At 37.8% G+C, this 12,634-nt stretch overlaps 1 protein-coding gene across 1 annotated transcript in view; it reads right to left on the bottom strand.

Moving 5' to 3' along the window:
- LOC107722535 (MAP kinase-interacting serine/threonine-protein kinase 2-like) overlaps nt 1-11,364 on the bottom strand; it is an 18,656-nt gene extending 7,292 nt beyond the window's left edge. The window contains exons 1-10 of the mRNA XM_016530898.1: nt 11,261-11,364; nt 10,711-10,872; nt 10,538-10,625; nt 9,305-9,406; nt 9,112-9,209; nt 4,399-4,478; nt 3,660-3,733; nt 2,895-2,999; nt 2,749-2,804; nt 2,425-2,520 (exon numbers count right to left, since the gene is read on the bottom strand). Of these exons, the coding sequence (XP_016386384.1) occupies nt 2,425-2,520; nt 2,749-2,804; nt 2,895-2,999; nt 3,660-3,733; nt 4,399-4,478; nt 9,112-9,209; nt 9,305-9,406; nt 10,538-10,625; nt 10,711-10,761 (750 nt within the window). The 5' untranslated portion in view covers nt 10,762-10,872; nt 11,261-11,364. The remainder of the gene's footprint in view (nt 1-2,424; nt 2,521-2,748; nt 2,805-2,894; nt 3,000-3,659; nt 3,734-4,398; nt 4,479-9,111; nt 9,210-9,304; nt 9,407-10,537; nt 10,626-10,710; nt 10,873-11,260) is intronic.
- Nucleotides 11,365-12,634: the final 1,270 nt, after the last annotated feature.

Below are 12,634 nucleotides of genomic sequence, written 5' to 3'. Positions count from 1 at the left end.
TTAAAATTTTTAGTTTTTTTCTAACCATGCATAATCTTTTTTTTTTAAAAAAAAAAAAAAAAAAAACTTTTGCATGTTTTGAAGATGAACAAATGTCAACTTTGGAATGATATGACAGTTTTTGTTTTTGGGTGAACTAAACCCATTATGCTACAGAGAGAAAAGTCAATGCTTGAAATTAGTTGAAAACGAAAAGGTAAAATGCCACGTAGAACTGTGCCATGAATTTGTTCTTGAACATCCTGGCGCAGTTATGCTCAAATCAGAAAGGTAAATGGAGAGGGTTCACCATCTAAGTTCTGACCCACCTCCTTCCGGGTGCAGAGGAAACTCTTCATGAAAAAGGAAAAACTCGTAGATATCAGAAAGAACAGACCATACAAAACCACACGCCTCTAGTAACCAGTCTGAACACTACAAAAGCAACTGAAAACCCCAGGGTGTGGTGAGAAGACTGAGGCATGGGTGAAAGGATTTCCATGAGGAATTTTGTTTATGCTCTCTGTACATGAAGACATTCACATTAAAAGACCTTTGCCTGTTCCCTTCAGACTCCGAGAGCTAATAAAACCGCTGTTCATCTACGGTGTTCCTTGATCTGTAATCTTGACAATTCTGTGACCCAAGGTAACGCGTCACATCAAAACAAATGAGTAATGCTCACAAAACTAGGTTACTGGAGGTGATCACTTGGCGGTTTATTGGCTTTAAATCAATAACCTTTATCTCTGCTCTTCTTATTTTGATATCTAGAAGTCCAATGCAGTGAAGTGGCAATAAAAATGGCATTTAAAACACTGGCTAGATTTATGTAACACCAAATTAAATGTAGGTGACACAATATGTCCATATGGAAACATAATTGTGAATAAGTCTTCAAAAACGTTTTATCAATGCAAAAAAATTCATCCTTTCTGGATGAAGTCATAACTCCCCCTGACTTTTTCCCTTCTCCTACAATCACCTGTCCTACAGGTATGCTATTCATGTTTTTAAAATTTGTATTAATTAAAAATACTATAATTTCATAAATATTATGTTTAAATAAATACAATTTAATTGCAGCACGTGTTATTTACTAGGGGTGGAACGGTTCAACTTACTCACAGTTCGGTTTGTATCACAGTTTTAGAGTCACGGTTTCGGTACGGTTCGGTATGTGCTATGTTTAGGCAAAAACTATACTGTCAAATAAAAGAAAATAAGAATAATCTAACTACAAGCAACAGCACAAATAAATACAATAGAGTAAAGATACAAATAAAATAAACAGTGATTTTCAGTTTTTTTTAGGTAGGTCTAACATTAGTTTTTAGGTACAGAAATTTAATAAAGTAATGAAATGTAAAACAGCATTGCATATTTGACTGTATAAATTAAAGATTAAGCTTTATTAAAGTTACAAAAGCTATTCAATCAAGAGCAGTGAGTGATTTCTTTGTTGTTGCTGTTTGATTAATATTAAGAAAGTGCTGTCACTTTAAGAGAATGCACTGATCCAGTGCACTGATACAGTACGTTCAGCCGGCTATGTCGGCTATAGGATACCAACCAAGACGGGCCAATTTTTGTGTGAATTTGTACATTTAAACAAAACTTCAGAGAAAGCTTAATATTTGCGCACCTTCTGAGGCACTTTCGGATGAGCGCACGCACAAATCTTCTCGCGTCCTCTGGCTCTTAAATGTTTAAACTGGCAAAGCTTAAACGAGTTTAGCTTAAACACAGCTATCAACATGCGCTGTTCAGGTCTCACCTGTGCGTGCGCGCGCTATCAGCACCCGGGTGATGACGGAATAAATGCTCATATTCCAGCTCATATTCCCCCCCCCCAAATCGCTGTTGTTGTAATGTATTGGGAAGCCAGAATGCGCATCCATCAACAGAAACGTATATTAGCCGAACCCTGTTTGTTTTACGTGTTATTTATAGCAAACCATATTACAGATGCACTGTAAGATTTAAGTTGAACCGCGGTCCTAGCGCGTGCCGAATCGTGTGTGGAGAGCCGTACGGTTCGATTTTTTTTTCCGAGAACTGTTCCACCCCTATTATTTACTATTTATTCTAATTTAATAATGTGATATCATATAGGTCATTGGCCATCCTGCTGTCTAAAATATCGGCAATCAAAAAGTCCATATTAGTCAACCATTAAAGTGTTAGTTCACCCAAAAATGAAAATTACAGTTGAACCCCTGATGTCACATGGACTATTTTACCGATGTCCTTGCTACGTTTCTGTACGGTGATCGTGGTAATATCCTTGCTGTCTGTGGAGGGTCAGGGAGCTCTCAGATTCCATCAAAAATACCTTAATTTGTGTTCCGAAGATGAACGAAGGTCTTACGGGTTTGGAACGACATGAGGGTGATGACAGAATTTTTGGGTGAACTATCCCTTTAATATAAGTGTTAAACTCACCGGAGTCAAGAGCTCAGGGGTGGAGATGGGAGAGCTGTCACTATTCAGTTTGATCCCACTTCCCAAATCAAAATCGCAGATCTTCACGGGAGAGATCTACAGAAAAAATAAAATCCATAAATTCCACTGTGAAATTAGTTAAGAGTGGCCACTGAGTATTCCTAAACCGATAACCGGGTCAATTCATGTTTTCATTCAAGAGCACAAAAAGCACATAAAATGTTACTGTACCCAACAGATTTGTCAAAAATCTGGTCAGAAATGCAGTGCATGTGTGTTCTCCTCAGATGTCTCATGTCTCCTCATGTACAGAGAGAGACTCACCCTGTCACTATGTTCACAGAGGATGTTCTCTGGCTTTAGGTCTCGATGTGCCATCCCTATAACAAGACATAACGAACAATTATCTATATTGATAATATATAGAATGCATGATAACATCATGTTGTATCAATACTAAAGGTCCCAACCTTTGTTGTGTAGGAAGTCCAGAGCACTGGCGATGTCCTGCACCACTATGCTGGCTTCCTGCTCATTGAAGTGTTGTCTTCTGTGTATGTGAGTCAAGATAGAACCTGGGAATACAAATGAATGCATGAAGATTTAGGACTATAGATTCTTTACAAAATGAATACACACACAAAACCAGTTTTAAGGTAGATACGTTTTTTTTTTGTGCGTGTTTCTCAGGTGTCTTATGCTCACTAAGGCTGCATTTATTTTATGAAAAATAACAAAAACAATATTGGAGAATTACTACAACTACTATTTAAAATAAAGGAATGGTTCACCCAAAAATGAAAATTGTCATCATTTACCCTCATGTCGTTCCAAACCTGAATAAGTTTCTTTCTTATATTGAACACAAATGAACATAATAATTGAAGTTGAAAAAGTAAGAATTGAACTGAAGAATTTTGAACCAAACAGTTGTTGGTCCCCATTGTAGGGAAAGAAATATGGAAGTCAATGGGGACCATCAGCTGTTCAAATTACCAGAATTCTCAAATATACATATACATATATATATATATATATATATATTCCCTCAACATAAGAAAGAAACTCATACAGGTTTGTAATGACATGAGGGTGAGAAAATTAAAATTTTCATTTTTGGGTGATCTATACCTATAACTTAGTAGGTAAAGTAAATACCTTTTCTATTTAAAAAAAAATTAAAAGCAAATATCAGTAGTAATCATTTTCACACGCACACAAAAAACATAACTTACCGCCTCTCAGTTTCTCAAAGACTAAATAAAATTTGTCCTCTTCCTCAAAGTATTCAACCAGTTCCAAAATGTTTCTGTGGTGAAAAAAGACATTAACATTAGCCATCAATTATACACACTGTAATGAAGCTTAAAGGAATCTTTTTCAAGTAGTCTTAATGAGCTTCTCAAGCTTTGTTCCAAATCCTCGTCTTGCGGTCTATGTAGGCAGCAGTCTAACGCAGCATCCTGACTAGTGTTGTCAAAAGACCCGGTATTTCAGTACCAAGTCGGTACTGGAATGCGAATTTTACCAGGGGAACCCCGCCAAAACATGCGTATTTTATCCTCGGAATGCGATTTTTAACGGGATACCCCCTCGAAACGCGATTGGGCGGGTTTTGTTATGGCTTTGGTACCGAAATTGGTACCGAGAACCGTGGATTTTCACTGGTATTGGTACCGAATACTGAAATTTTGGTACCGTGACAACACTAATCCTGACAGTCATAAAACTCAACTGATTTCAATACGGTTTTCATTTAGCTAAGCTAACCGCATAATACATGAATAATCAATAATTACATCAGAGCCATTTTTAAATTGGTACTTTAGCTTAGTTTGGAGTATTAAATAAAATTTCTTCCCCCCCCCCCCCAGAGTTTGTCACAATGCACTTTGGTATTTCTGTGACCTTTACATGCAATTTTCCCTTAGAGGTTTCGAACCGATCAGTAGTGTCACACAGAGAGTCCCGTACCTGTGGCCCTGGCACTGGTAGAGCATTTCCACCTCCCTGAAAACACGGCTCCGACTGTGGCCTGGCCTCTTCTCAATTATCTGTAGAACATTGAAACATCATATTAGTGACCTAATACAAACCCTAGGAAGGACATATTGTGTTCCGACCTTGAATTACAGAACTCAGAGTACGTTTTGACGGGCTCTTCTGCTACCTGGACACAGACCTTATAGTACACATTTTTTAAGTGGCAAAACCCTCAGACATGTTCACGTCATCTCAGAATCGAGCTCGAGTCGACAGATCTGCGTGTCCCTTTGTGGATCACCCTCACTCGGCGCGTGTGGTAGATTAGCAAGCACACAGATGACACACCACTGCCTGCCTACAAAAGAACATCTCAGACCACTGAGTCAGCAGGTCACCACATGGTCATCAGGCTTTACAAGCTGGCGGACTAGACAGACGATCAGGTTTCACAACATACAGGGCATCCAGACCATGTGTGCAGTACAGAAAGTTGCAGTGCACTCGCCCCAAAAGAAGGGTTGACTAAATGGCAATTAAATTCTACAATAGAACCAACAATGCCACCAATTTTCTGGTTTCATTTACTGGGCGCACAGCCATCGAAAGGCCATCGACAGCTGGGAATGTTGTAATAAGTGGTGTATAGCAGTGAACTTAAATAGAATTTAAATAGCAGAACTTGTCTATTGAATTTTACACTGCTGTTTAGCGTTTGCCTGTTTTTGAAAGGAATCTCTTCTGCTCACTGAGCCTGCATTATAAATACAGTATAAACCGTAATACTGTAAAAGTATTATAATTTAAAATAAATGTTTTCCATTTTAATATTTTAAAAGGCGATTTATTTCTGTGATTGCAAAGCTGAAACTGCAGTAACCATTACCCCAGTCCCATGATCCTTCAGAAATTACACCAAATACACAAAATAATGTTCTTTTTAGCAGCATCATATGACCCCTTTAATATGCTGATATGCTGCCAAGAAACATTTCTTATCAACAGTTGTGCTCATTAATATTTTGGAGGAAACCAAATTGTTTAATGAATAGAAAGAACAACATTTGTTTAACAAGTCTTGTGACAATATAAATGTCTTTAAAATCACTTTTAATTAATTTTATGCAACCTTGCTTAATAAAAGTATTAATTTTTTTTAAATTCCCAAAATTTTTGAACAGTAGTGTATGTTTCTAAAGGGCTCGGGCTTACAAATTGTGTTGCCTCTCTTAATTCAATCCATGTGCTGGTTTATCTGCCATCTGTCCCCTTTAAAGGCAGGGTATGTGATTTTTCAAAAACACTTTAGAAAACTGATTCGGGCCGAATAGCAAAACAAACTTGTAGCCAATCAGCAATAAGGGGCGTGTCTACTCGTGATGTGGAGGAGAGAGCTTTCAGTGCATGGGACGGACATTAGCCGAGCGACAGAAAGATAGAGATGGCAGATAAAAAAACAAAAGAGGAAAACGTCTGCAGAACGATAAGGCAAGAAGTAGGACCCGTGTAAATATCAGATCAGCTTTCCAGCGCTGGAGAGAACTCAAGGAGCGGAGGCCTGCGATCGGACGCCGAGGTTGCTTTGTTTCTTCTCAATAGGTGAGTAACACCGTGTCTACAACAGCTAAAGTCTGCCTACACTGGACGCGATCAAACGACCGTTGAAAACCATTTGAAATTTGTGTCAGCACGTCATAAATAGAACCCGGCAGCAGTTTTCTGTCGGGGATTTGTTGCGCCGCGCCGTTGACGTCCGTAGACACGGTGTAACATTGGTTTTGTTTTGTTTCACAGAACTAATCGTTGCGTACGTATATGTGGGGCGGAGCTATCAAAATAGGGGCAAGACCCTTTTGGGGTAGGGGTGTGTTTGTTTTGGTGATTTCAAATATCAACATTGGCTACCAGAAATCACTTACTCTGCCTTTAATTGTACCTAATAAAATCCATTTACATCGGCTCTTGGAATCTGACAATATTCCATGACATCAGCAATGTGGAGAACCTGCTGTTTTCAATTTTGCATTCCCTTTGGCAAGTTACAGAACATGTGCCATGAAATGCCACATGAACATCCCGCACACTCTTCAATTAACACACACGGCTTCCTTATATATATATATATATATCCATTCCATCTACTAGAGGTCAAATCGATGTAGCGAGAGACACCACACTGCTTTTTCAAAGACTACATGTCCTGCTAAACAATAACAACTACTGGAAAGAGGAAGTTTCTCTGCTGAGCAGGCACTGTGGTCATTTATATTTTTGTTCCACAGCTGCAGCAGCAGCACAGTAGCTGGAAGGCCATTGTTCCAGAGAGAAGTACACAACACCACATAAATAAAATGAACACAGCTCAAACAACCATGAATAAAAGCTAGAGTCCTGGATTTCCTGAAGAGGGCTGAAACACTGATACAGAGCCATCTGTCCCAGCATAAACCCCCTTTTATTCTTACGTAACACTCTACATTGAAGGCAGGACACATAACTAAGAGGCAAAGTTTGCTTCCTTCAATTCATATTCCTAGTGTCAAACACTTGGAGTGTTCAATAATAAACCACTGATGCACTAACGTCATTTAAGAGAACATACTAACAATGTCCTCCTGCTACTCAAATTTAGATTTAGAGATTTGCAGAAGAATCCACTCTTTAAATCTGTTCCCCTTAGTCTGTTCAGATTGTGCAATCTTATTTATATTAATCAGTCACATTTTTGTTGTAGCAGAAATAGCCCCTATTCATTCCATTAAAGGGATAGTTCACAAATGAAAAATGAAATTGTCATTTACTCGCACTCATGTCGTTCCAAAAGAAACTATTTTGAAGAATGCTGGTAATCAAACAGTTGATGGTCCCCACTGACTCCCAAAGTTTTCCTTTCCCTATTATGGAAGTCAAAGGGGACCAACAACTGTTTGGTTCTTCAAAATATCTTCTTTTGTGTTCAGCATAAGAAAGAAACTTATACAGGTTTGGAACGACATGAGGGTGGGTAAATGACAATTTTCATTTTGGGTGAACTATTCCTTTAAAGGGGTCATATGATGCGATTTCAATTTTTCCTTACTCTTTGGAGTGTTACAAGCTCTTGGTGCATAAAGAAGATCTGTAAAGTTGCAAAGACTAAAGTCTCAAATCCAAAGAGATATTCTTTATAAAAAGTTAAGAGAGTCAACCACGCCTACCTAAAACAGCTCATTCTAACACGCCCCCACGTCTACGTCACGATGTGGGAAGATTTGCATAACACCGCCCAAATGTTCACGCAAAGAAAGAAAACTTTTATTCTCGCTGTTGCCACCGCGGCCATGTTGTGGAGACGCTGTGTGTTTTGTTGTGAAAGCGAAACTACTTTGTTTGGCCTTCCAAAAGAGGATGATATCTGCTTCGTCATGCCTGGAGCTGATCCGTGCTGGTCGCTGAGGAAATACATCAACTTTGCGCTGTGGAGCTGTCGATCGGCTTTCACCGTGGATGAAGCGGAGTCCAGCCCGGGGTCGTCACATGTGGTTGCCGCAAGCCCACTGGACATTCCTTCGTCGAATCCGCCGGCCATGCCGTTCTCAAGCCCACCCGCCTCTGCTCACTCTAGGCCACGGCTCACTCAAGGCCGCGGTGTGTGACGCTTTTTCATTGTGAAAGCGAAACTACTTTGTTTGGCCTTCCAAAAGAGGACACGACTAGAAATCAGTGGTTAAGTTGTATTTACAACACTGTTCCAGAACGGTTTAACCCAAATATTCAGATGTGTCCAGCGCATTTTATGGAGGACTGTTTCCTGATCCTGGGAGAGTAGACTACAATGCCGGCTGCTCTGACTCACAGACTGCAAGTACGTTTTTTATATTTAAAGAATTTGCCACTGACGAGTCAAATGCGAGTTTTTTGGGCAGTGTAGAGTAGCACTTGTTGTTTGTCATTTCTCCGATCACAAATGCAGACATGGTTTTGTGTTACGCTCCGGCCGGACAGAGCATCACAATATGGTAAGGGCCGTAACATTTCCAAAATACACAAAATAATGTTCTTTTTAGCAACATCATATGACCCATTTAAGGGGCAACTCAAGAAATCAATGAATAGAATATTATAATACTATTAAAATACATAATATTGTTGTATTACATTTAAGTAAATTATAATACATTCAATTTTCTCTATACATCAGAATATTATAATATATTCAATTTTCTCTATACATCAGAATATTAAAACAAATTATGTTTTACTTCGCTTCAAATGTTTCAGTAATTTTTTTGTATATTTTTTTTTTGTAATAAAATTAAAATGAGGCAAATCACTTTTAAATACTTTTTTTTTTAAATTTGCTACCTAAGCTTTTTATTTTCTGGTTGAAGCACATTATCCAGGTATCACCCATTTTACAAAATGCAGCAATAATATAAAACTTGCTTGAAAACTGTGTCATGAGTGACATCACAAGATCAGCTCAAATCACATTGCTAACCGCTTATAATTAACACACAATTACAGCAAGCTCCAATTACGGTCTGGGACTCTGTGACAGCAAAATCAGAGCAATCACAAGGAGAGTATAGCCTAAGAGGATATTTTGCTATGGCAACTGGAGTTTAACCTGAACATAGATAAGACACTGATTATTTGATGGTTGTATGAGCACTGACAACAGTTTGTTTGGCAATATGCTGCTTTAAATAAAAAGATACTTGCCTTTACTGCATATTCTTTATTGGTGATCAGATTAATGCAGGTCTGAACAACAGCATAAGCCCCTTCTCCAAGAATCTCATTTTGTAGTTTGTAAACATCTGCAAAGGAAAAACTGAATATTTACCCTCTACAGTGACAGTGAACCTCTACTCCAGGCTTGAGCATTTACAAAAGACAAACAAAAAGGACTTGCCTTCAAAACGTCCGGAGAAACTGTCAGTGGCTCTGCATCGTTTTTTCTTTTTATTTCTCTTCTTGGCATCAGGGATATCGATGGGCTGGCTGGATGGCATGTCAACAAGACAGAATCAAAATTGTTTATCGTACAAAACTAACATATCTGCCTAACAATATCTAACATAATAACATGACTTAGACTGAAAAAAACAGACAATTGTGTAAATGTATAAATAACAAGAGGAGTGTGATTTAGCAGACTAACACATGGAATAAACACTGGCCAAACATTGTATAAGCATTCCTGTAGCTCAAACAATAGAGCATGGCGCCAGCAATGCCAAAGTCATGAGTTTGATTTCCAGTAAATCCATGAACTGATGAAAAAAATTATGCATACTTTGAATGTAATGTAAGTTGCTTTGGATAAAAGCATCTGCCAAATACATAAATGCATCCTCAATGTCTAAAAATGAGCCATATTCATGATGACAGATTGGATTAATGATGATGGATTTGCTCCAGAATAAGGCTGAGTTTGACTAGTCAATAACAAAAGATGATGGGAGTGTTTTCTTCTTGCTTTCAAAAGCTGACAAATCATTTTTTTCTTCTATTTGTTAACTATACACAAATCCTGATTGCATGGCTATATGTATTTTATTATTTGCATATTGTGTGGTTTTTCCCTACTGTCTCTGGCCCATTTTCATTCACATGATGACTTTGATGACTGATGATCTCTAAAAAGTAAATGACAGAATTTTCATTTTTGGGTGAACTGTCCCTTTAACAATCAGTGCAGTATACTGTCATAAGGAAAGTTGGTTTAGCAAATTGCAAGGATTACAACGAATACCCCATGGGGGTCTAGACTGTTTAATATGATTATGTTATTATAAAAAAACAAACCGTGGGGGTTAGTGAAATAAACTAGGTCAGTCAACTCAATACAGCTTATTCAGGAGTTGGCAAAAGGAAAAGAGTTTAGGTCACTTCATATTTAAATACAAAGTTAGATGAGATGACACAGATTGCTTTTTGCAGCCTAAAAAAAAAAAAAAAAAAAAACAGTTAAGATGAACACTGTGTGCCAAGTCCATAACTCTAATCTGCTATGAACTTTGCCTAACAAAGCATGAGAGATAAGCAATATCTCCTCAGTAAGTATCTCACCAGGGTTTACGTCAACCTCAAAGACTGATAATGACAATCAATATTAATGAAAATGTAGGCAAAATAGCTGTACCAGGCCTTGGCGAGCGGTCTAACTTGAAGGATGAGTCAACATGAGGTTCCGAATCTATGAATTCATCAGTCCTGAAAGGGTTTTGCCCCTGGGAAGAGGAGAAAAAGTGTCACAAATTAAAGTCTGACATTTCACATAAAACACTTTCTGGTAAATCACAAGTCGTTACCAACCAAGAAAGAGCGATGGAATCCTGTGACCTCTGTGATTTTGTTTTGCACCATGTTTTCAAATGGTCAGATAATAATATGCAGCTTGGTGCCTTAATCACAGTGCAGTGGCTCCTTTCAATCAAATACTGTTCACCTCAAGGTGGTCCGTGCAACAGATGACTCCTGTTTACACAGACAGACAGAAACGGCATCAATATGGCCCTGAACAGATGCTCTTGAGAGACTGAGAAATTAGGAAAGCTCATGTACAGACTTGATATTTTTTTACATTGCAAGCGGCAAAAAAGTCAGGAAACTTGACAAAAAAACTAAATTAATTAACTTGCTATTAAAGTTGAGAAATATATCAACTGACAAATCTTATGTAAGTAGTTAATCTATTTAATCTTAATTTACAAGCTGTCAGTAGCTATGTTTAATCAGGATGACCGAGTAACCGCTCTCTGGGCTGCATGCGGTTGCAGTCAGAAAGACTGGAGTTTTTTTTTTTTTCTCAAAAAGAGTTCCAGAAATCATTAGGCAAGTTAGTGGAAAGGGAGTCATCTCTTACCCCGTTACTAGCCGTGAGACGCCAGCGTTCACGCCGTTGCTCAACCCAACGTGTTAATAGGTTACTACTCTGTGTTTGTCAATTGTAAACTGAAGTTGAGAGCTCTACGCATATATAAGGTCGTATCTTGCACTCCGCCCACTCTGCATTCCATATCCAATCAAAATGATTGCTTTGAGAGTCAGAATTAAAAACTCAGAACACTATTGGACATTTCAATTACAGGGGCGGAGCATCCCGTTCCTAGCGTCTTCTATTCAGAATCAAAATTGGACAGGCGCTTTAATGACACTGGACTTGTTTATTGCCCCATCTACTGGGCAGTGGAAAAATTAGTACAGTTTTAAAATGAACACACTTTAGGAAACATGTATTTAATATATAAATATTTTATATATATATATTGTTTACTGTCATATAAATATATGCATAAGTTGATGTAAATAGTGTTGGGAACAGCTAGGGGTTTCAATCTGTGTTCAAGTCATAAATTTAACATCTAAGTATCTAAACTTAATCGTTCAATTTTTTTAAAGCATTTTTTATTGTTAGATTATTTTAATATAACAATTTAAATTAAATTCATGTTTAGAACCACGTCTGTAGTGAGCAGGCAGGATATGTGGCTCACTGCAGCCATCTACTGGTCTTTATATTTCCTATGCATTAATTACCTTAGTTAACGTAGTACTCAGTTGTGTACAGCATTCGAGTCAATTTCTGCTACCTGTCTGGCTGCCAACTCTCACGCATTCTCTCTTTCTTAGACTACATATAATCCATTCGGATTTTGCATCCTGTTCACGCGGCAAAGTTTTGGGAGTGACATTTAAATCCCTCATAATCACTCATATGCAAGTGGGATTCCGTTTCGAAATTGCAGTGATAATTTATAAAACCACATGTGCAATAAGCAATGTAAATGCAGACTAAACGATTAATAGAAAAGTTTGTTAATTTTCTTAAAACATTTTTCCCACGGCTGCAACTATTTTTTAAACATAATTTTATAATAAAAACAGTATCATGACGTTAACTACTACACGTCCAAACATGTAGGCCTATATAGCTGAGGTAAATTTCAGTAAAAAAAATTAGATCACAAGCACAAGGTCAAACAACATAAAAACTTAAAAGATGTACAGCACTCGGAAAGCAACTGTTACAGAATTGTATTTGTCTCATTTATGTGCCATGTCTACAGGCTGTGTGGATAACAAATGACCAAAAACTCTCTTACTAAAATAAAATCTGTTGTAAAACAAAAGATTTCCTAATCAGCAACTGTGTGCTGCGTAGAATTTAGATTAATGCAAATTCAATCATCTTCTATGTTGTCATCAGTCAACAAGACGAACTGAAAACGGGAAAGTA

This window comes from Sinocyclocheilus rhinocerous, unplaced genomic scaffold, assembly GCF_001515625.1.
Source record: "Sinocyclocheilus rhinocerous isolate Xijiao unplaced genomic scaffold, SAMN03320098_v1.1 scaffold541, whole genome shotgun sequence".
Classification (NCBI taxonomy): domain Eukaryota; kingdom Metazoa; phylum Chordata; class Actinopteri; order Cypriniformes; family Cyprinidae; genus Sinocyclocheilus; species Sinocyclocheilus rhinocerous.
Note: the sequence above shows the minus strand (reverse complement) of the source record. Positions and strands in the feature narration are given on the sequence as shown.